The 22727-nt window shown below is 40.4% G+C and overlaps 2 protein-coding genes and 1 long non-coding RNA gene across 4 annotated transcripts; all 3 read right to left on the bottom strand.

The window, feature by feature from the left end:
- Nucleotides 1-851: 851 nt before the first annotated feature.
- Nucleotides 852-8816, bottom strand: LOC145487488 (uncharacterized). Its single transcript, XM_081466275.1, has 7 exons — nucleotides 8444-8816; nucleotides 6322-6503; nucleotides 5418-5758; nucleotides 4337-4467; nucleotides 3150-3352; nucleotides 2219-2683; nucleotides 852-1100 (listed from the first exon to the last, which is right to left on the bottom strand). Exons 1-7 carry the CDS (start codon nucleotides 8793-8795, stop codon nucleotides 867-869), a joined length of 1908 nt encoding a protein of 635 aa, XP_081322401.1. The 5' UTR covers nucleotides 8796-8816; the 3' UTR covers nucleotides 852-866.
- A 767-nt stretch (nucleotides 8817-9583) lies between these two features.
- Nucleotides 9584-11757, bottom strand: LOC145488001 (uncharacterized). Its single transcript, XR_014049469.1, has 3 exons — nucleotides 11630-11757; nucleotides 11149-11243; nucleotides 9584-10728 (listed from the first exon to the last, which is right to left on the bottom strand). It is a non-coding gene; the product is annotated as an uncharacterized LOC145488001 (long non-coding RNA).
- Nucleotides 11758-12963: 1206 nt separating this feature from the next.
- Nucleotides 12964-22288, bottom strand: LOC145486399 (uncharacterized). 2 transcript variants are annotated; one of them, XM_081465046.1, is made up of 3 exons: nucleotides 22086-22288; nucleotides 17437-18837; nucleotides 12964-15999 (listed from the first exon to the last, which is right to left on the bottom strand). In XM_081465046.1, the coding sequence occupies exons 2-3, from the start codon at nucleotides 18822-18824 to the stop codon at nucleotides 15273-15275; spliced, it is 2115 nt and encodes a 704-aa protein (XP_081321172.1). In that variant the 5' UTR covers nucleotides 18825-18837; nucleotides 22086-22288; the 3' UTR covers nucleotides 12964-15272. The 2 variants fall into 2 exon arrangements, with proteins under 2 accessions (XP_081321172.1, XP_081321171.1); XM_081465045.1 differs by lacking the exon at nucleotides 22086-22288 and having other exon boundaries at nucleotides 17437-19251.
- Between the last annotated feature and the right edge of the window lie 439 nt (nucleotides 22289-22727).

The raw sequence follows: 22727 nt of genomic DNA, 5'->3' as shown, positions 1-22727 counted from the left end.
TTCCTTTTTTTTTTTTTACAATGTTTGAGAACCATTTGACGTTATCACTTTTATGTCTTCTTATGGAGCATACTCAGTTTCAACTCGCTTGTAAGGCGACTATTTATAAATAAATATTACCGACTGTGAACGCGTTTTCACTAAGAACCATAATGAGCGAACTCAAAAATAGCACGATAGGAAAGCAGTTCTACGCGTGTTTTACTCTTCTGTGACAAGCCCAGGCTTCTCGCGTCATATTTAACTGAGTCCGAGAACGATGAAGTTAGCTCTGTCCAAACGAAATCTCTGAGTAGACATGCCACAACACACTTGGTGTATAGCAATAAATAAATAAATAATGCTTCAATATATAGACAAAGTTTTTGTTCTGGTAAGTGATTGTCATATTTCAGGAAGATTTTATGTTATTTCTTTAAATATAAAAATAACTAGCAACAAATAAAAAGGTTTGTTTTGGTTCACCAGGTTTGTGATTGCTGTTGTTTAGGACTCTGTGTTGCCGCTGACCATGACATGCCGTAAAATACCCTATTAGCCTGTAACTTTCGATTAACAATTTTAATCTATCCAGGGGGAAGGCTTATATTCGGGGTGGGGGGGGGGGGGGGCTTATATCCGGAATAATATCTGTGTTAGCAAATAGAAGGGTTTATATTTGGGGGAGACTTATAAGCGGGGGGGGGGGGGGGGAGCTTTAACGTCGGATTATACAGTATGCCAAGTCTACTTACAAAGTTCAACCTACAAACGCCTTGCTGTGCTTGGAAAAACATTCTTTAACTGCTTCTGTCATCATTTCCTTCGTTTTACCAAGGCGTTATGAAATTTTCACAATTTTCAAATTTATATAAAAAGTAAATATTTTAAGCGCCATCTGTGCACAAATTCTTTACAAAGAACAGCAGTTGTTCTTTTGAGGTAAGTTTTCGCGGAATCTTTAGTTGATTGATTGCTGTGGGTGTCATCTTGAGGAGAAATTCGCGAAATTTCTGGAACGTGCCAGGCTGGACCAAACAAACTCTCATTCTGTCAATACAGCCGCCGTTTTCACGTCGTATCAGGTAAAATGGGTTCACTTCACACAAGGCATCGTCCAACTAAAAAGGGAATTAAAACAAACGAGGTTAGATTTAAAACGAAGTCATTTGAATCTCGATGAATCACACTGCCTGCAGTGACGTCTGTTTGCTTTTTCTTCATCCTTGAAAACATGTCAAAGATAACTTGAATACGAAGAGATTCTTAAACCAAATTTAATCCATTGACATCTGGAAATTTTTGGCAAAAACACATTATTTAGACATTTTTGACATTTTCAGCATGGATATGAGCTAAAATAGCTCCAATCTACTCAAAAAGGCATTAGCAACATGAAAGCAAGCCTTTCTTTCACTAGCATCACGTTTTATGACATTTTTGCTCGGGAATGCGCACAATTCAAATTTTTACGTCTTTAGGCAACCTCGTACCTAGAGTCTTCGTTCCTTTCTGCGCATGCCGGCGATGCCGGCTTAACGAAACGCTTGTCTCCCGACCGCTGGTCAAGGGGAACGAAGACGCTGGGTACGACGGTGGTCTTTATGTTTTTCGGTTTATTTTTTCCCGCCTTTGCTTTTTCTCCTTTTCTCATCTTTTTGCTGCAGTTGTTGATCTTCTTCTACTGGGCTTGTCTCCAGTTCAAGAATTCCCGAGAAAGCATCATCGAGACGGAAAATTCTTACCACGGAGTAGTCAAGTGTAAGTGGGGAAAATTTTGCTCCAAGTTTATCACTCAAATTTCTAAGCGTTTTCCTGCACATTTCACGTTCAATTGACTCAGTCACTCTGATCTGGGTATCATTGGAAAGATCTTTTTCTCCCGGAGAACTTGAGTATAAATGATACCAATTTTGGTGAAAGATGATGACGTCAGAAGTGTAACAAAGGCCACCGCTGGTCACGGGCGCTTACGAGCGGTACAGGCGCCAATAGGTTAAGTCCATCCTCGTTACCTACGTCTTTCGAAACGAGGCTGCACCGATTTACGCTAGTCAACAATCATGGGGTAGGCATATCGTCCCCATTGCCGGCGACGGCGTCACACTGCGCTAAATATTTTACACCTGAACTAGAATTTGGTTTCCGCAAATGTTGCTGCACGCTAATCATTCAAACTCAAAAATCTAGATGATACCTGTGATAATTACTAGGAGAGAGCAATGGGCGTGAACATTACCTCTTGTGAAAGCACGTCATTTTCCGCTGCATCACGGCCATTTGAGCCTCTCAGCTCCACGAAAATCACGTAGAATGGCTTGACTCCTCCAAACCCTATGTGGTTTCTGTTGGTACTGTGACTTCCATGGGTTTTCCTGGTAAGAGTTTCCTCAATGGCTGCTCTACTACTTGGTATAAAATCCAACAGAATGCTCTCCGCGCATGTGTAATCCACAAGGTGAGGCCTCTTGCGTGTGCCTCGGAGCACCTTCGTAAGCGCCTCGTACATCATCGTTTCAGTCGTTTTCTCCGAACGCATGTTAAGAATCTGACCTTGTCTGTACTGGAACTCGATCACCGGGCAACTGTTATGAAAACGAACCACTCTCACCACATCTCCGATCCTGTATCGATAAAGACCACTGAGAGTTGTCACTACCAGCTCGTACAGACCACCCACTTTAACCTCTTCACCAAACAACGTCTGCCAAGGAAACAATGGATACCAATTCAATTTACATCTAAGGCACAAGACGAATTCAAAGGCAACAACAACAATAACAAATACACAGAGACTTGAAACAAAAATGTAATTTGTGATATGTTTGTTACAAAGCGTCTCATGAAAATGTATGTTTTGTTGTAACTGAAATGACTCGCACTTATTTACCAAAATAAACGACGCATCAATCATAAACTGTAAAGCTCGTTTCCTTCTCCCGTGCCTTTGTATTATTCTTTTCACGCATTTTTATATACGACAAGAAAATCGTCAAGTCTTCAGAAAGCTGTTGCCACTCTCTCTATCTACTAAACTGTACATGTTCTGCAAATGTTCCACCCCCCCCCCCCCATTGGCGCCTCCTTTCCTTCAGATAATCACTCCGGCCTTCCCATATGTGCTGCTGAATGTTTAAAAATTGTGTAAAAAGAACTAAGCAATATTTTACCTTGGGCTGCTCTTCATGGCTGTGATCCAGTGGAATAAACTCATAAAACATTGATCGAGGTACAAGAAGGTAACAAGGCTTGGTGTCTAGTGGCCACAAGTTGACTCCTACTAATCCTTCAGTGGCCCCATAGATAGTGGAACATAATGGCACGCCATGAAGATAGCGGTCCCGCAGCTGAGTAGCATACAGCTCAGAGGAACCTTAGTTTAAAGAAACAAGCTTCAGTTACTCAGTGTAGTAGTGAATCCGGTTAATTCTTGGTCACCACACTGGGATCGCTGTTTACGGGAGGAGGGGGGAGTCACAGCCTTTGGCAACTAAGTTTGTTGGCAACTGCTATGTAACAAAGCCAAACGGAGCAGTCGGAAGTGACTTGAGTACAGACATACGTTCGTGGCCAAACGGACTCGCAAATTTACTCGAAAGTGAATGCAGGTTGTAAATAAAAATGATGCAAGGCTACATATGACGTGTGATTAAGTCGCGTGGGTGGCCAAAAGATGAAAAACTTTCGCCGTGCAAATTTTGATCCCACCAGAGTGAACACAAGTCAACGCAAGTGCACCAGCCTGCGAACGCAGACGTATTTCCGGCTGTCGCTCGTCTCCGCCGAAAAATAACGTCTGCGAACCCGAGCCTGGAAACGATTTCTCTGACGTAGGAATTTTACGCCAATCACAGTTTAGCTCAAGTAGCCCCAGAACTACTGCACGAGGTATTCGCTGCGAGGAGCACTCGAGTTTCATTTTATCATGGAATCTGATTGGTCAAGGACAAACAAAAGTCATTACGTCACAGAAATCGTTTCCTGGCTCGGGTTCGCAGACGTTATTTTCGGCGGAGACAAGCGACAGCCGGAAATACGTCTGCGCTCGCAGGCTACAAGTGCACTGACGTCTTGGCCAAATGGAACGACAAGAAGTTTCGAGTACTTGCGATTCCGTTTGGCAGACCTTAACACCCCTGCCAGCTGACCGTTGAGGTACAGGTTTGGTTTCTGACTGTTTGTTCATTTCATGATAAATTAAGAAAGATGCAGAATCTTAAGCTCTATAGTCAAACGAGAAAGATACTGAATGTTTGTCAGGTCAAATTTTACCACCATTCCTTATTTATCATTATCATTATCAGCATTTCCTTTTCGACGTAAAACAGCTGAGTGCGGTTATAAAACATCACCTTACCAGATACTACGCCATGTACATGTGTTAAGTTTGGCCAGATTCTCTTCGCGATTCCATCAAATCCTTTCTTAAACTCTCTTCTGAGTTCATTTGCTCTTTGTTTATCAGGCTTGAGCAACTTATTCAACTCGCTATGAAGAAAATTGAAAAGTCGTACCATAAACGTTATTTTCGGCGTACGTGGTGAACACAGAGGGACAAAATTTGTTTGGGATTCACTGTGATTATTTCCTTTAATTCATGTGACACAAGACAAAACGAGAGTTTCCTCGTTTTCTCTTGATGTAAGTGAACATGAATAAAGAACAAGTGTTTGTGATTCAAAAATGGTATTGGAAGAATACGGGCTCACAGTCGGTCAGTGTAAAACGAGGACTGTGGACTGCGGACCGCGGACCGCGGACCGCGGACTGCGGACCGCGGACTGCGGACTGCGGACTGCGGACTGCGGACTGCGGACTGCGGACTGCGGACTGCGGACTGCGGACTGCGGACTGCGGACTGCGGACTGCGGACTGCGGACTGCGGACTGCGGACTGCGGACTGCGGACTGCGGACTGCGGACTGCAGACCGGGGGTAAAATGAAGGCTGCAGACTGTAGTCTTTTTAACTAAATCGTGTTACCATTTCCATCATTGAGAGCTAACCGTGAACAGGCTAACCGGAGCGTTATTTAGGGTAACCTGAGTGACATTCAGGCTAACCGGAGTGATATTCAATCTAACCAGAGTGACATTCAGGCTAACAGGAGTGATGTTCAATCTAACCAGAGGTGATATTCAGGCTAACTGGAGTGCAGACTTTCACTACGATTAGCCCGACGATTAACCTGTATAACCTTGTTTACCATTAGCACTCGGTAAATGGGAATAACACGATAAATACTTAAAAAGTCTGCAATGTGCATTTTACCCACAGTCTGCATTTTACCCCTGCTATGCAATCTACAGTCTTCGTTTTACACTGACCGGCTATCAGGCCTTTTATCAGCCGAAAGTGCTGTCGATAGCAGTGAAATGGTTATGTCTCCGTTCAGGAGATCCTTTAGGTCCATAAATGTGCTGTAGTTGCAGCTCTTACCTTCGGACACGATCTGTTATTTCAAGATCTTCTTTAATTTCACCTTTCTCCACGTCTTGCACCATTAACTCCCAGTTTTTCTCCAGGAAAACAAAAACTCCGTGAATCCAGTATGCAAAATTGCCAAGAATCGAGCCCAAGTCTCTATCTCTTAGGGCAAACAAAATGTGAATATAAAGTCCCGCGGGCTCAGACTTGACATCAAGGTGAACACGGGGCGTGGAGAGGGCGTGGAGGTGCAGAGATGGGGCCAAAGTTGAAGGCCCTATTGGAAGGCCTCCTACTGAGTACCTTAGTTGAGGAGCATGAAACAGTTTAAGAGATTTCTGTAAGTTGTCAGCCTAGGGAAGATAACAGAATGATATTTGAGCCATTTTAAAATCTTATTCTAAGAAGGAACTAAGTTCTTGGATTTCTCGGTGTCAAAGAAACGACGTGTAACATAACAGAAAAAAGGTTTCCTTCACTAGTCCGTTTGTTTTCAGCAGTTTGCAAAACCATAAAACGCCCGCAAAGACCGAACTCCTCTTCGTTACTAATAAACATTTACGAAAGAAATAAAAACAGGATTGCAACCTAGCACTTTCGTTGGAGTATGTAAATAATTTTCCTCTAGAAGAAAATTCTCGACGTTTTTCACACCTTCACAGATAGTCAAAGCGGCTGGTAAAACCGTTACTATCCGTGTTCACTAACAAATGGGTTTGGTTTCGCGAAACGTTGCGTTGTTTATACATCTACATAGAAAAGCTTTGGACATGTGACTGTACTGAACAATAACTTGAGACCTTATGTGATAAGGCCTATGAAACAAACGAAGACGAGATTTTACAAATAACTTTTCCACAGGGCGTGCTGACCATCTCTAGTCTATAGTGGCGTTAGTACTTGTGTGTCCGCTCACCTGTGGTAAAACGTTATACATCGTATAATAAACACCAACTGCAAATCCATATTCTACGAATGTTTTGGAGTTGTCACGTGTCTTAGGAATAAGACAACTCTTCCCGGTTGTTCCAGAGGTAACTGCTAACATCCACGGCTCCTGGCTGGTCAAAACATTCTTCTCTCCTTTGGCAATCCGTTCTTTGAAAAAAAATTACCATCACAGTTACAGTTTATAGTCAAATCGGAAGTGGTATGTCCGGTCCCAAAGGGTATGTTTTTTGGCAGTTTTGGTCAGAAATATCGCGTATCGATTTTGGCCCCTTTTGGTCTCAAATAGGGTATGGTTTTTGCACTCTAGTTCTGAATTGAGAAAGTTATCCTACCTGATAAAAGCATAAAAACATTGCCTTTAACACTGGTCTGAACCGAGGGAACAAATTTCAAAGGCAGCTCTGAAACAAGGCATTGATTTATGGGTCGGGTCTTAAATGGTGTATAGAATTTTTGGTCAGGTCATAAATAGAGTAGGGAAAATCGCATATTTCAGTCTTGAATAGGGTAAGGGTTTTGGGAAGCGGGCTGCACACCCCCACCCGATGTTTCTGGTGTTATCCCCCAGGGAAATTATGATGCTTAAAATGTAATCAGCGAGGATTATGTCCAACAACAGATCTACGAATCGGTAATCCCTAGAGTCAGTAAAGATTTGTCACTGTGTTTGAGATGCTTATTAACTGCTCAGGCCAGATATTGAAAGGAAATGATTCCACTCTTCACTCTAACATAATGACATTTGTGTATTATTCACAGAGTTCTGAACTTCAGCGATAATAGGTAGAAAACATTTCATTCATGATAAGCTGGTAAATGACTGGTGCACATGAAAAAAAATTTTAATCTTTAAAATAAATATTTTTTTTAGCGCAAGCGTTGTATGAAGTGTTATGTTAAAGCTGTAAAATGATTGAGCAACCAAAAAATTTCCCAGACTTCCTCACAAAAATCACAGAGGTTTTTCATGGTCTCGAGATGAACTCTCCGAAAAATGTATGCCCGAAATATGAACATTCACTTTCCTTATTTACTATGCTTAACTCTTAATTTCAGTTCTGATAATTTTGTGGTAAATCAAGAAAACATCCTCTATTTTCCTATCCATTTGAAACCGCCAGCGTAGAAATAGTTTCACTTATTTATTATGTTCTCTCCTCCTTACCGACGAATATATTTTTAAGCCATTGAGATGATCTCTAGTTTTTGACATAGTCTATGTCCTTTTAATACTGTTGGCAAGAGTGATGACTTAGAAATGAAACACACTTCCCTATGGTAGTGTTTTACGCTACCTGGAGTTTAGTTTTAGGCTGCGCCATAAAATGTTTATCTGTTTTCATTCTAGCGCAACTTGAATTCAGTTTCGAATCTATTTCGACTTCCTTGTCCATTTCTCGGGAAAATTATAGCTGACTATTTTTCGGTGCTCAAAACGACACTTTTATCAACTAGAAAACAACAGGCATTAAATTTCTCATATCACGAAAGTCCGAGGGGATTAAAGGCCTTGCGAACAGAGAATTTACCGAAACGATCCGTTTGGTGTCCCTGAAAAATGGGAGCTGCCAAAAAGAGCGTAGCAACAATGTTATCTTCCTTGTTTTTAATTTCTTTTTGTCACTCACTGTCTTTTAGTCTCATGGCGTTCAGTTATAGCGCGGTGGAACACCAAGGGGTCAAAACATCTCGTTATCAAACAGATCGAGCATAAACCTCGTGCTCTCGTCCACGCCAAAATAACTGAATAGCTAATAATCATTTGTTTTGGTCAGTTAAGAGAAACCTTCTCGGGTACAAACTCATAATTCCGTACCATTATTAAAACCAATTGCTTCATCGTGAAAGTAACAATTTGCCAATAGGACTCTTAATTTCGTCTCACTTGAGACTCCCTTGTCAAAATTTCGCAACCTATTCCAGACCACTTGCTAAATCTGTAATCCCATCTCCCAGTATTAAATCAACTTTGAAAAGTTTTGACTGAGGGGATATTATGTGATAAGCGTTTGGTTTTTACCACCCGCCGGTGTTAGGGGCTTGTATTACTTGCTATAAATACCTGAAAACTGAGTATAAATACCTACCAACTAAACTCTTGTAGTGACTGTATTTTGTGATGGGATGACTGACTGTAAACCCGCGCCGATTCGTTATGTGGGTAAACTTGTACTTTCTTCCATATTTAGTCTCTGAATTTCTCTCCAGAATATTCAACAAAAACTTTTCTTGGACTTGACGAAAATTCTTTGTGTCTTGCTCAAGCTTTCGCTTAGCTTTGGCTCCAAGAAGATATATAAAGCGGTTCAGAAGAAAGTGAATTAACAGACTCCGTACTGTGTGGAAACTTGAACGACCTTTGATCCAAATATGAACACATCTAGTGACCACAAAACCGACAAAAATTAAAACAACTTTTAAAAGATTCGCCATGAACATGCCGTGATCATGGAAATAACGCTCTACACGTCCAAGCTATGTGCCAGCACTCGTGTATTGTAAATATCATTCAAGTGTTTTTTAATACCTTTGGGATGTAACAATTTAGATGTCCAGCTGTGTGTTCCAGTGCGCACGTTTTGAGGTCAAGTTAACTTCAGCGCACGAACCAGATATAACCGGTTTCTCTTCCCGCTTCCCTTATTTTTAACGACTTGAAGAAAGAACAACAACAGAAAATATATTGACGTGCAAACGAAAGTTTCATGATGTAACTTTTGTCATCACCGTCACGAATATAGGCCAAATAACGTGACTGGGGTAAAAGTTGTCAAAACCATCAACATGACTTGGAACACGGACATGAGAAGTCTAGGAAGCCACACGGGCACGTTTTTCATCCACGTACGTCTTTTTGTAATGAAACGTGTCTAGCGATTAAAGTTTTCTCCCTCCCTAACATAAAATACTTTATTACCGCGGTGTTTATCTTTACCGAAGTTGAAGCAGACGAGGGCCAACTGAGTTTTAATTTGGCTTATCAATCTGTTGAACGATTCTATACATACAGTACTTCATTCACTCTCGGATTTCAGAGTAGCTTATGCAACTAATACTCTCCGAGCATTCAACCATCAGATGAGAGATAGACCACCACACCGGGAACTACGTCCCCTACTCTTTTCGATCAGTGTGTGAGTTCTTTTCCGTCTCACAGAATTAATTATGAGGAGTTGTAAGACGGGGCCTACTAATACTCTCCGAGCATTCAACCATCAGATGAGAGATAGACCACCACACCGGGAACTACGTCCCCCACTCTTTTCGATCAGTGTGTGGGTTCTTTTCCGTCTCACAGAATTAATTATGAGGAGTTGTAAGACGGGGCCTACGGTTTATCGTCCCTATCCGAGAAGACTAGAAAGTTTAACCATTTGCAGATGTCATTTCAAAGGCAGCACTTTCTCCTCAATTATTTACAGACCCTGAGTGTTGGTCCGGCCGGGGTTTGAACTCGCGACCTCCCGCACGCTAATCCGGTGCTCTACCACTGAGCTAACTGATCAGCGGTCAGCTCAATGGTAGAGTGAGCTCAATGAAGACTACTTCGCATGGACTCGCATGGCGCTTGAAGAAGCAAGCATTTAATTTCTATAGAGATACAGATGTGGTAAATTTGCACAGAAGTAAGCCGATTTGTTAGGTGCAGATAATCTATTTGCCTCGTTTGTCTGTTAAACCCCTAACATCTTCAGGTGGCCATTGGCTCATTCGCGTAAATCCATCAACTGGATGTCGCTTTCCTCATTCATAGCAAACTTGTGAACGGTAAAAAGTCAAGTTGAAAATAGTTCTATAAAACTTCCATTTGTTGATACATTCTATCAATCTGGTAAATACAAAGACTGGAAGGCATTATGTACACATCAGCTAGTCCAAGAGAAAGTCATTTAACATTCTACCACAAACTTCAATAGTATTATCGATCGGTAGCCCTCTGCACATGCGCATTGATCGTTATTTGGCCCATCTTTAGTTAGTGGTATCTTGTCTAGTGGCTGCTAAGGAGAAAGAGAATTTAAGATGGTTTAGTGACCGGAAGGGACGGGTAACATGCTGCTTAACGCTAATCCGGGATTTACAGTGATATCAGATGTGAACTCTTTTACTGCTAGTATGTAAAAACTTACTGCAACAAGGTGGGCGATAGGCCAGGGGAGGCGCAGCTGGCGATTTTTGTTTTATCCTGGCTTTTCAGATTAGCTAACATGAAAGTAAATAAAGGAGAAACTTTTAAAAGTAAAAGTCAAATGTGAAACAGTCATTTTACAGCTGCTAACACGCGATCCTCACAGATCACCTTCTCCTGGCATATGCCGGAACCCAGGGAGCCATGGCCAGAGAGCAGGCGAGGAGGTCGAAAACAAGAATCCTAAAAGAAAATACAAAGATGATTCAGTCTTGAAATGAGGATCCAAAAAGCCCAACTTCATTCACTAAAAAGCTTTGTTTTATCTAAAGATACATAACATGGTATGGACTTCTTTCTTTGTGAACTACATGTTGAAGAAAGTGAGAAATCTGCCAATGTACATCGTACAGTGCGAGACGAAGTTAAAATCCGTATCTCCCAGCGATATTCTAACCCGTGACCACCCAAACACCAGGCGTGAATCTATCGAGCTAGACTCAACTGATGCACCAAAGTGATGTAGCCAAACAGAGTGTAACTCGTGAAAGAACTTCAATTGAAGAACACGAGGAATTCAGATTTATGTACACGAGCGGTTGGCCTGAATGATAGTGAACGAGGCCACGAGTACAGACCAGATGCAGTGAAATCTGCAGTCACCTTTCCCCCGAGTCTTCAGTCTTAGCCGGTGAAATCTTGACTCAAGGATAAGGTGGCTCCGATACAAACATGATAGGATTGGCTGGATTTTTGCTCTAAGAGAGATTAAAGGAATTAAAAAAGAAAAAAACCCAACGACAACAGAAGTAAAAATTCTGGCCGGAAGTGGCATGCACATGCTGTCAGTAGCCAAGTTTTTTTCGTAGCAATTTCATTCTTGGCATTCTTCGATCTGTGCCCGTAGTAAACTACGCCCGTTACGAATTTCCGGTCAAACATCTTACTCTCGCTCTGGCTCTCCTTCCAGCTGCTTCGTGAATGACTTCACGTATAAAGGCTGGAAAGTTTTCGTTTCTTTCACTTAACTCAACTTAACAAGTTTCTTCGTCGATTTGTCGGTTGATTTAACTTGCGTCACATCTCCAACTATTTCGCTCATGTGAATAAGAGGTTTAAAATACAATTAAATCTCTATTGGTACCTTCCCTGGTATCCCCATGGTAAACTAGTCGTTGAGTTTGTCCGCATAATAGAGGTTTGTTGAGATATTTGTTACTCAGTTTCCCTATGATAAACTGCGATTTCATCGACGAAGCTGTCCTGAATTCAAGTTCGTGACCATTTTTAATGTTGTCTGTAATCTGTCCGTCTACATCTACATTTGTAATCTGCAAAGGCATTTACCTATCACCGCAGATGTAAAAGAAAAAAAAAAAGCAAATGAAGGTTGTTAAATCCCTATTGCATTGAGAGGAGACTGGCCCAAAACGCTTCAACACTCGGTTGGTCTATCAATTCAGCAGACTGTGAGTTTCACTCTGGTATAGTTCTGGCATGAAAGCTGAATTTTTAAGTATTGCTGGCAGGGATTAAATGTGAATGGACCTGGCACTTCTCAATCGACTGAGGTGTCCACTGAAAAATTAAAGGGTTTTATTATAAAGGCGGTAAAACACGCTTATTTCGGGAGCAGACTTAATATCCGCTTAGAAACAAAGGGTCCTAAAGACTTCCAAGAGGTCACTTTAATAGTCGTAGTGCCAATTAAAACTTAAGTATCAAAACACTTCGGGTTTGACCCGTTTCGCGGAGCCGACATTATGAAACAACTATTGAAGTTTTCACCGTTTACGCCTAGGTCAAAAACACTGTCTCGTGCGGCTATTATTTACCTCACACGGACCCTCACGCGTGTTAATTCACCTCACAAAGAAAGGCTGCTCGTACCCAGAGCCCAAAGTGTGAAGCCGGCAATGACACGGTAGGATCTGGGAACGAGAGTGGGAAATGTACCCCTTTCCACCCCGACCAGGCAGAGAGAAAGGGGCTCCTATAAATGAGGGACAATTCTCGTCGCGAGGCTTAAAAAATACTTCTTTCTAAAAGGTACCAGATAAAATTTTTCTTCTTAGACACCATGTTAGCTGGTAAAAAAACCAAAAGGCCATGTACGATAGCTCAGGTTCATTTATGTGCAGCACGTTTTAAGTGGAAGACATTTATCAGTACCAGAGAATTTTTAATCTCAATACCCATCCCTCTCAGTGGATGTTAATGATCGATCACATATTACCAACAGAAAAGAAGTTTACCTGACTGAGGAACTCATTATGTTTGCAAGGAAGCCCTGTACCCGGGATACATGTACTAGTATTTCTTCAATGACAGTAAAGACGTGAGGGTACAAAAACATTTGATTGACACTGATCACTTGACCAAATAACCTTATACTACTGACAATAGCTGCTAGTTTCAAGGCCATGTATGATACAATCGAATTAAGAATCAAACCAATAGAAAATAAGTGATACAAAGTAAAGGCTCAGGTTTTCAAACTTTAATCAAATAAGCACTTGCAAGTATAATTCTGATTCCATTTCACTTTGTTCATCACTACCGGAAAACTCATCAATAATGCTACGTGTATTTCTTGGTACAACATTGGAAATGACTCAACCATTTTATTGACATATTACTTCACAGCAAAATCGCTATATCATAATAAAATTATTATAAATTACTCCAATTCAGTTCATCAAACCAGCAATTTATGGCTCTATCTATTCCAAGCCCCATCATCCCCTCCCCAGGCATTTCCTTAAATGTACTTCAGTGTATAAATTTTACCCTGTACCTTGCAGTTGGGTCAGGCATTTGTGGTCCCGTGGGCATTTCTAGGCCCACCATGGGCATGTATTAACATTATTCTTGAAAAAAAAAAAAAAAAAAAAAAAAAAAAAAAAAAAAAAAAGCCCAAAAAGGGGAGACGGACTGACAGAGCTTGGAGGCCCTTCTTATACTCTTAGGTACAAGTACTCTAATAATGAGCTTAAATCACATACTTCTATATGCTTACCTATAATGTCGATGTCCTAATCACAACAAATTAGCTATATTTTCCTGATTATGAGAATTGTAATAACACTTAGAACTCAAATCTACAGTCAACAATTTCATTAAAATATCTCTTGTAAAGGCAAGTTGGACAGTTAATTAAGCCCAGCCATTAACCAAACTGAATGCGACTCCATACTCATTCCCACAGGTGACCTAAAACTCTATGCTGAAGATCATCTCTGTTGATGGGTTTACCTCTTGATTAACTGCAATTCTGTTCACAGGCACCCCTTTCAATACAACATTTTTTCACTTCTCCTCATTGATTAGTACCATACATTATTTTAATTTTGGTTCTGAGAATTTGGCAACTCAACAGCTTCATGTAGTTAGTGACTAGTTACATGTGTAATTCATGTTATTTACACTTAATAACCCAATGCAGATCTAAGTTTAGTAATCATCACTGTGATGCCAGAATGGTTTAACTTTAAGGGCACTTATGTTGTAATCTGGGGGGTCCCAGGTTTAAGCCTTCCCTCTCCCCTAGCCACTATCTGAATTTTTTTTGCTGTAATTTTGGGTTCAACTCCTTAATCAAGCTTTGTATTTAGCCAACTGGTCTGCCTCCTAACAGTTGGTATCTTGAACTATGTTGCTTTTTTATGATATTTGTTTCAAAAAATAGTTAAGATGGCCCTTGAAAAATCCCATTGAGGAGTGGACAATTAAGACAAATCATATGTTTAATAGACCACAGGCCCACAATGCATGAAGAGGCCACTGGGGTATGCTGCCCTTCAGGTTTTGCAGGCGTAAATAGACAACGTGAACATTAGAGAAGTTATAATCTTTTACAGAAAAAAGTAATATACTGTTTCTTTTTGTTTTCCCCATTGAGAAATTTAACCTTTTAAGCCTAGTGCGGAGTTTCAGATAACAGAGGCATCTTAGGTTAAAATCCTGACAAGAACTATGTTTATCTACACACCTGACATAACACCTGTCGCTCATATCTACTGATCTTTTGAATTCCTTATTGGGATACCTTTAGTTAACTAATAAACATGTAGGGGTTTCATCAAGGGCCGGGCACCTGGCCAATTGACTGGCAATAAGGGCAATTTTGCCTAGCTGGTTTGACCATCTAGAAGAAAGCTTGTCCTACAAAAAAGTTCAGTTCAAATAGTTTTGCCCACCTGTGAAAATCAGTTGCCCTCTTGCTGAAAACCCTAATTGAACCCCTGGACATGTACTGTGTCTCACCAAGGATTATTGACTGTTTACAATGGATTCAAAATCACGATTCAATTTCTCTGCTCGATAAAAAATCAAACTTTGACTCATTTTTATCTGCATCACAGCATTTTCACACTGCGATCTAAAAACTGTTCCAAAATTTTACTTTGCAACAGTTATTAATGGCATTTTTGAGCTAGGGTCTGTCTGGATAATTCTGAGTCTTCCCAGATACTTCCTTTTTCTTCAAGAGCCCTTTTACTCACTGCATAAAAGTTTTAACTCAAGCTATTTTTGAGCTTTCAAGACTCTGAATTCAGACACCCCAAGAGTATAATTGTGATTTTCTGGCAACAATCCAAAAAAGTAATAATCAAGACTTTGAAAGTTATAATTTAACAATTCAGTTTTAGCCTTAGTAACTTAAAGTTTTTCCCATGTTTACCAACTACAGAGTAACAAATTTTAATTAAAGGAAACCATACAGTATGTTCCTATGTTAATGCTAGATTAACTGCTCTTAATGTAACATAAAAGGACATTCTAGTTTACCTCATTTTGGTAAAAAGCAGCCCTATCACAATAGCTGCAACTGCAATAATTATGGCCAAAAGCACTGGACTGATGCTTCTTACTTCACCACTTGGAGTTGCTGTGTTTACTTGTGCAGGCTTCTTAGCCATAGTGGCAAAAGGACACACCCCAGCAGATTCTTTACTGGTGTCGACATTGCTGTAAATCTCTTCAACAGTCAGCTTTTTCTTCTTTGGTTCCTCGTCCACAAATCCAGCCAAGGCATCTATCTCTTGAAATAAGTATATGTTCAGCATGAAAACATAATTTGCTTCTTTAACAATCTCATCTGATTTGTCTTTATCGATGTTCAGTTCATCAAGGCGTGATCGATACATGTTCTTGAACTTCTTTGCGTCAGAGATGTTTTCAAAGACATAAAACTGTACCCCTTCACCTGTGCTTGGAAGATCCATTGCTTTCATTGCCATTTTGCGCAGGATTTGTCCTCCAGACAAATCGCCCAGGTACCTGGTGTAGTGATGAGCTATCAGCAGAGCAGGATCTTTGCCAGCAACTTCATGGATTCTGTCAACGTAGGCTTTTGTAGCATCAGACATGGGAACTCTGTCTTTCCATTCCTCTCCAAAATAGAACTCCATATCTTCCTCCAAACACTGCAGACGCCCAAGCTCTTTTGGAAAATGCACCACCTTGAACAATTCATGTTCCTTGTGTTTCTCACTCTCTTCCTCAAGAGCCCTGAGGGAAGAAAGATACATGTAAATGATCAGGATGGGCACCATAAACACTCTAACATAATTAGCCTGAACAGATGTCTCTCAATGAATGCTTCTTTCGAATCCCTTGGGATACCAGAGGTCTGGTATTACTCACCAATATAATGGCACAGATATCAATGCCCAGTTATCTCTGACTGGCTGCCACCAAGTTAAAATTGTCTGCACACAAGTAGAGCAGTTTTCATTTGAGTAATTGGTTATGCATCAACTGCATGCCACTTTTCCATCCATAAGAAAACCACAACCAATTGTAACTCATTAGCACATGTTTTCCCACGCATTGTGTCAGTTACGTGTAATAACTGTTAGTTTTGATCTGGTCACTGTATAGTCTGCATCCTTTGTAACAGGTCAGAATGATTACATGTACTGGTACTTTAGTAGCCTGCATAGCAGGCGTATAAAGGGGAGGAGGTGAGGGAGGAGGAAGAGAATTCGGTTCCTTTTCCCCTCTCCTCTCCCACTCCTCTGTTTTTTTTTTCTTTTCGCGAATTCCCTTCCTCCTCCCCTACCCCCTCCCCTTTATATGCCTGCTACGCAGGCTAGCACTTCGGTTTGCAGGTTTTGGGGCGCTTAATTGAAAACTGCTCTAACAAGCGATACCAAGACACTTCATGAGCTTCTGCTATGTTACAAGTAAACAAAATCTCAACATTTGGAAAGTTAAGCAATAGTTCCAGAAAATATCCATATACCTCCCCTATGGATGAGACTTTTTCTAATACCCAACAACCCTTCTGGAAATTCCAATTAAGCTTCACACATTTCTTTAAATGCTTTGGTCTCATCGAACCCCCAACCTCAGGAAATGCCAATCTTTTCTGTGGGGGGAGGGGTGGATATTTTCTAGAACTGCTCAAATATATGTTATGAGAAATGGTGGTTTTCCCAAGCAAATGTAACCCTAAAAATAACAGACTTATATGACTGCACAGCTATGTAATAAAGCCCTGCATAGCTGGCTCCGAATGTGAAGTAAATTAGATTCAGAACAGTCAAAGGAATTTTTAAATCCTAGTTTGTGTGCATTCTCAGGACTGATGTGCACTTGAAATCTCCTTACATTATCAACAAAATGTCCAGAAACAGGTGATGAGAGAATGGAAAATAATCACCTTATGACCTTAAAGCACTGCCTTGGTTGGCCCCCATTGGCTTTTTAATTTCACAAAGTTCAAAATTCGCAAAAAGTTTCATAAAATATAGAAAATCTGTGGGTCTAAATTTAGCAAGGATAATTGTTGTGTTTACGTGTATCATACATTACATACTATTAAATAGTATTTAAAGAAATAATGAAGAAGTACAAGTAAATTTTACATGTACTCCTTCATTATTTCTTTAAAAAACAAACACAACCCCACAATAAAAACTATATCAATGGACTTCATCTTACCTGTAGACAAAGTAGAGATCAGCAAGAAGTTCTTTGTACCACTGTCTTTGAATTCTTCCTTTGGCAAACTCCTTCACAAAATGAACATTTTCTGCTTCTCTGTGAACTTTCTTGGTACCTTTCTTAAGCTGTTTAGAGAGGTGAATTGGTGGTTCTGTTTTCTCAATCTCTTGACTCACATTTTCTATGACATCATCAACAGAGCTCTCCAGAATCTTTGTCCAGCGATGACCATCCAGCACTTCAATCAGTGGCTTGCCATCACTGCAGACTGTCTTGAATGGGCATCCCTCATCTGTCACAAACACTGGACATTCACCCATCTCCTCTCTCAAAGAATGGGACACTTCATGGATGTGCTTAAAAATGTCCAAAAGTTTTGCACCATGGGATCCCTCAGTGGAGAAAGAAGGTAAACTGACAAGCTTCTTATAGATATCTCCTACAACTTCACTGTCCTTATAAGGACAACCTTCTCTAAACTCAGGACACAGTTCCAGCTCTTTTCCAAAGTCTCTCTCCCCAACTTTCACAAACGGACATCCAGATTCAAATGCAGGACAGGTCTCTCTTAAATCTGTGAGGGGCACAAGGTGAACAACAGGTTTTTCAGACTCTGATTTGTTTTCTTCTACTGCATGAAGTACAGTTTCTGCTGGATTGACAAGTGGCTTCCCTTCACTCTCAACAAACTTGAAAGGACAGCCTTCTTTCTGAAGCACTGGGCACTTGTCAGCTTTCTCATGGCCAACACTGTGTATGACTTTCATGGTCTTCATGAGAGCATCTTTATGGTGACAATCTTTGTCACTATTCGGCATCTGCGACAACTTACTGTAGATTTCTTCTATTGTTTTGGCATCCTTGAAAGCACATCCGTCCTTAAACTCAGGGCATTTCTTGATTTCTTTCAGAAGGGCTTCATTATCCATCTTGGCAAATGGACATCCTTCTTTAAATGCAGGACACTTCTCCTTAAGCCCACTGACATCCAATGCTGTCAGACTCTCAAGAACGGCAGTGGGTGGCTCTATCAAAGGCTTTCCTTCCTTGCTGGCATCTTTAAAAGGACATCCTTCCTTTGTCTTGAACACAGGACACTCTCCAACTTTCTCTTCCAAGCTTTTAGACTCAGAGTGAACAACTCTTAGCATGTTCAGTAGCTGCTCATGTGCTACACCTGTGTGGTGCTTTGACTCTGGCATCTTGGATAGTTCTTCCAGGATTTCAGTCACACTGCCTGTACTCTTGAATGGACAGCCTTGTTTGAACTCAGGGCATTTCTTGATTTCTTCTATGAAAAGATCTTCAGTAAGCTTGGAATAGGGACAGCCATCCTTAAAAGCAGGGCAGCTTTCAGAAACAAATTCTGCAGCATAAGCCTCCATGATGACAGGAATTCTAAATGAAAATTAAGAGCCAATTTAAATACCAAGGCAAATTGAGTTTCCTGCATATGTCCAGTTCCAGAAAATATCCATACTTCCCCCACAGAAGGGATTGGAATTTCCTAGGGGGTGGGGGACTCTATAAGACCAAAAAATTTAAAGAAATGTATGAAGCTTAACTGGAATTTCCAGAAGGGTGGGGAGGTGTTAGAAAAAATCCCTTCTGAGAGGGAGGTATGGATATTTTCTGGAACTACAGAATCAAGATTTTGATGGCCCTTAGACTGGAATGAGAAATCCATTTGTATATACTTGCCAACTCTCACACCCAAGAAGGGCGTCTTAAACCTACATGGAGGCTGAGAGAACTTTGATCTCGTGGATATCCATGCCTATGGACCAATTTGTCACATCCAACTGAAAAATATGAGCTATGAATAGACATTCTAAACTGCATATGTACACTTCAGCCAATCAAAGATAAGAAAAGTTCAACAAATGACAGTAAACTTCCAAGCTATTTTAGATGGAAGACATCAGAATGTCCTCAGAAATCTTTGGACATCTTTCAATACATTTAGGTCGTCCTTGAAAATCCAGGAATTACTATACCAGGATAAAAATCTCATGCCTGGGGCTTGTCAAATACTACACTGACACAAATAACCATATGATAACAAACTCCCTTTCTCACCCCACCATTGCACCACCCACCCCCCCCCCCAAAAAGCAAACCCAACAAAACCAAAAGACAATAGCAGATGAAAACGACAGTTCCAAACGTACGAATCTAAAATAAGTACTTCATCAAAATTTTGATAGTATAATATTTAAGCTTACGTACCCAGTGAGACGAGATATGATTTAATAAATATAAGCTTATAGCTTCCATGCAAACATAATGCAAGACAGCAAACATTCAGCAGTGAAGGAATGACTGTTCAATCGCTCAGTACAAAATGCAGACTGCAGACTGTAGACTGGGGACAAAATGCAGACCAGGTACAAAATGCAGACTGCAGACTACAATGGGCGACAAAAGTAGTTGAGACACTTTTAGGAAAAGACGCATTTTGATATTTAAGCACTTGTTCTTTGTTATTTGCATCTAGCATTGATTCTCTGATACTCCCGGCCCCCCAATTCAATGTTGTGTTGGTGCTGTGGTCTGTGCAGTCCAAGAAATAGAAAAATCAACATTGTTTGGGGGAGGGGGGAAGGGGGGGACATGTGTCCAAGACACTCGAAAACTGAATTTTACTGCCAAGTGTCTCAACACTTTTGTCGCCCATTGTAGGTACAAAACGCAGACTGAGAATAAAGACTGTTTTTTCCTCAAATACATGATAGCATGTCATTTTATACACATAACTTAGCAAGCGTCACGCAATCGCTTTTCCACGGTCATCTTTCACTGTTGTTTTTGTCTAATAAGTGATAACATGCTGTAACATGTCATTTTATAACTTACTAAGTGTTTTCTGTGGTCATCTTCCAAATTAGGGATTATTATTATTATCTAAGAACAAGTGAAGAAGAATCTTGTATTAAATTGAAGAATGTCAAAGTTTGCTACAATGTACAATTTGTCTATGAAGAACAATCGGTGAATCCTTCCGGGAAAAAGCAAAGCGTCATTTTCATGACTGGTTGTTTGTTTACTTTTCTTGTCACTGTTTGGTTACTAGTTAACTACACAATCTTGTCATATGTACCAATCAGTGCAAGTTTACCCTTGACATTGAAAATATATCAAGAGGAAGGAACAGTTTGGCTTCAAGTCTTCTTCCCTTCATCCTAATTTCATGAAGTCTGAACTTGGCTACAAATTAACAAATCGACATCAGTTTTTTATGCATCTGTCCTCTTACTGATGATAAATTGCGTCATAACATTGTCAACGTGGCTGTGAAGCCACGAGCCGCAGGCGAGTGGTTCCACAGTAAACTTTGACTATGTTATGACAAAATTTATCATCAATAAGAGGACAGACGCATAAAAACTGACATCAATTTGTTTTTAACAATAACAAGACCCCAAAATGGTCAAATGCCAGGAATAAATGAGGGGAAAAGACGCTGTAAACTTGCCGTAAACAAAGGTAAGTGAAATTTATTTAAAATGATGCGAACATTGTCAATAGCTTTTCTCGCTTTTTGATTGGTTCCTTAAAAACGTTCATAAAATCTCATTGGTTAAAATGTCGACAGTTTGACAGCCGAAAGTTGAACCTGAAAGTTTGCATAAATTAAAATTTTATCCGACTGTACTCTTATTGATGATAAAAATGAGCCAATCAGCATGCAAGAAATTAGACAGTTGTTGTAAAAATGAACACTGATTGATCATTGACCATTATTGTTTCTTGGTGAATATTGTGTATTTTGATTTGGGTTTACTTCTGACCTCGCGAGGGAAGTGAGAAGACTACAACAGCTTCACATTATATTTAAGAACTAGCATGACCTCGATGCTTTATCAAAAACAAAATACATGAAGAAACAGGCCAAATTTCCATCGAAGATGACCGCGGAAAAGCGATTGCCTGACACTTGGTACGTCATAAAATGACATGTTATTACGTATTTGACGAAAAAAGTCTTTATTCTCAGTCTGCGTTTTGTACCAAGTTTGCAGTCTGCAGTCTGCATTTTGTGCCTAGTCTGCATTTTGTACCCGGTCTGCAGAGTGAAGTCTGTATTTTGTACCTAGTCTGCATTTTCTACCTGGTCTGCAGTATGCAGTCTATATTTCGTACTGACCGACTGTTCATTATTTTAACCAATTTTCCTTTGCCCTTTGTAACTTGACATGTACGGTGACCAGTTTCAAATATTCACTGATACGCAGAAACAAATACAGAAACAAATACGGAATACGCCTGAAAACCACGCGCCATTTGGCTTCGAAATTTAGCACAAGGAAACGGATGAGGAGGATGTACATTGTTCAACTCTGTCTTTAAACCGGAGACATGTCTTTACATACCTAGTCATAACATGTCGCGAAAAAACTTGCCGAGAAAATGAACCGAACGAACGCCCAGTCAGAAGAATTCTAAATGAGCTTCATCAAAACAACACTGGCCACCATCGACGACATGCGAAACGGTCTAGTGGAGGAGGAACGCCACTCAAGCAAACCGAAACGGGACGTTAAGCAAGATGACGGGAAACAAAAACAGCCTTTCAAAAAGATAAACCTAAGAGTATGCGGCACATAGGAGAGAACTCCCAGATAATAGAAAATCGAAAGATTTACCTTGAAAATTTCTGCTCCTGAATTGCTTCTCTGCACCTATGTTGGACCAATATGGCCGCAAACCAGGACACGCCAATACTTTATGCAACAACGTGGGTCAGACCACCCAATGAAATCCCTGTAAAAGTGTCATGTGATATTAGTGTTGGTTTCATTTTCTGCTGTGTCATAGCGCCAATAATAGCTCAAAGTATTGCGACAACATTGGGCAATCCATCCATGATGTCTTCACGTATAGTGTCTGACGCTGTTCTGGCATTGGCCCATTATGTTTTTCAAGAAAGAGATGGACTTAGCTGGCTTACGACTCATCACAAAGTAGCAGCGTAAAACCCTCGGGCTCCAGTCTCATTGTAGCGTTGGCATTATGATGAAACGAAATAAACAACAGAGTCAGTGTTCTCGTGATTTAAACTATTTGCATCAGGAACAAACGTAAGAATAGATCTCGGGAGTAGGCCTAAATATAATCTAGCTAGTATGCTGAAGATGAACGTCTCGTGTTGCTCCAGGTATTATTTTACACAATAACAAAGCCATCTTTGGATAGTCCGGGTGGTTATTGGGTCGATTTTTTTAAAAATCGATACCGCATGCAACATTCCTTAAGACAGGAATTATCGATTGTTATCATTTTTTGCT

The sequence above is a fragment of the Orbicella franksi genome, chromosome 5 (genome assembly GCF_964199315.1).
Source record: "Orbicella franksi chromosome 5, jaOrbFran1.1, whole genome shotgun sequence".
NCBI classification, from domain to species: domain Eukaryota; kingdom Metazoa; phylum Cnidaria; class Anthozoa; order Scleractinia; family Merulinidae; genus Orbicella; species Orbicella franksi.
This window is presented reverse-complemented; position numbering and strand designations above follow the sequence as displayed.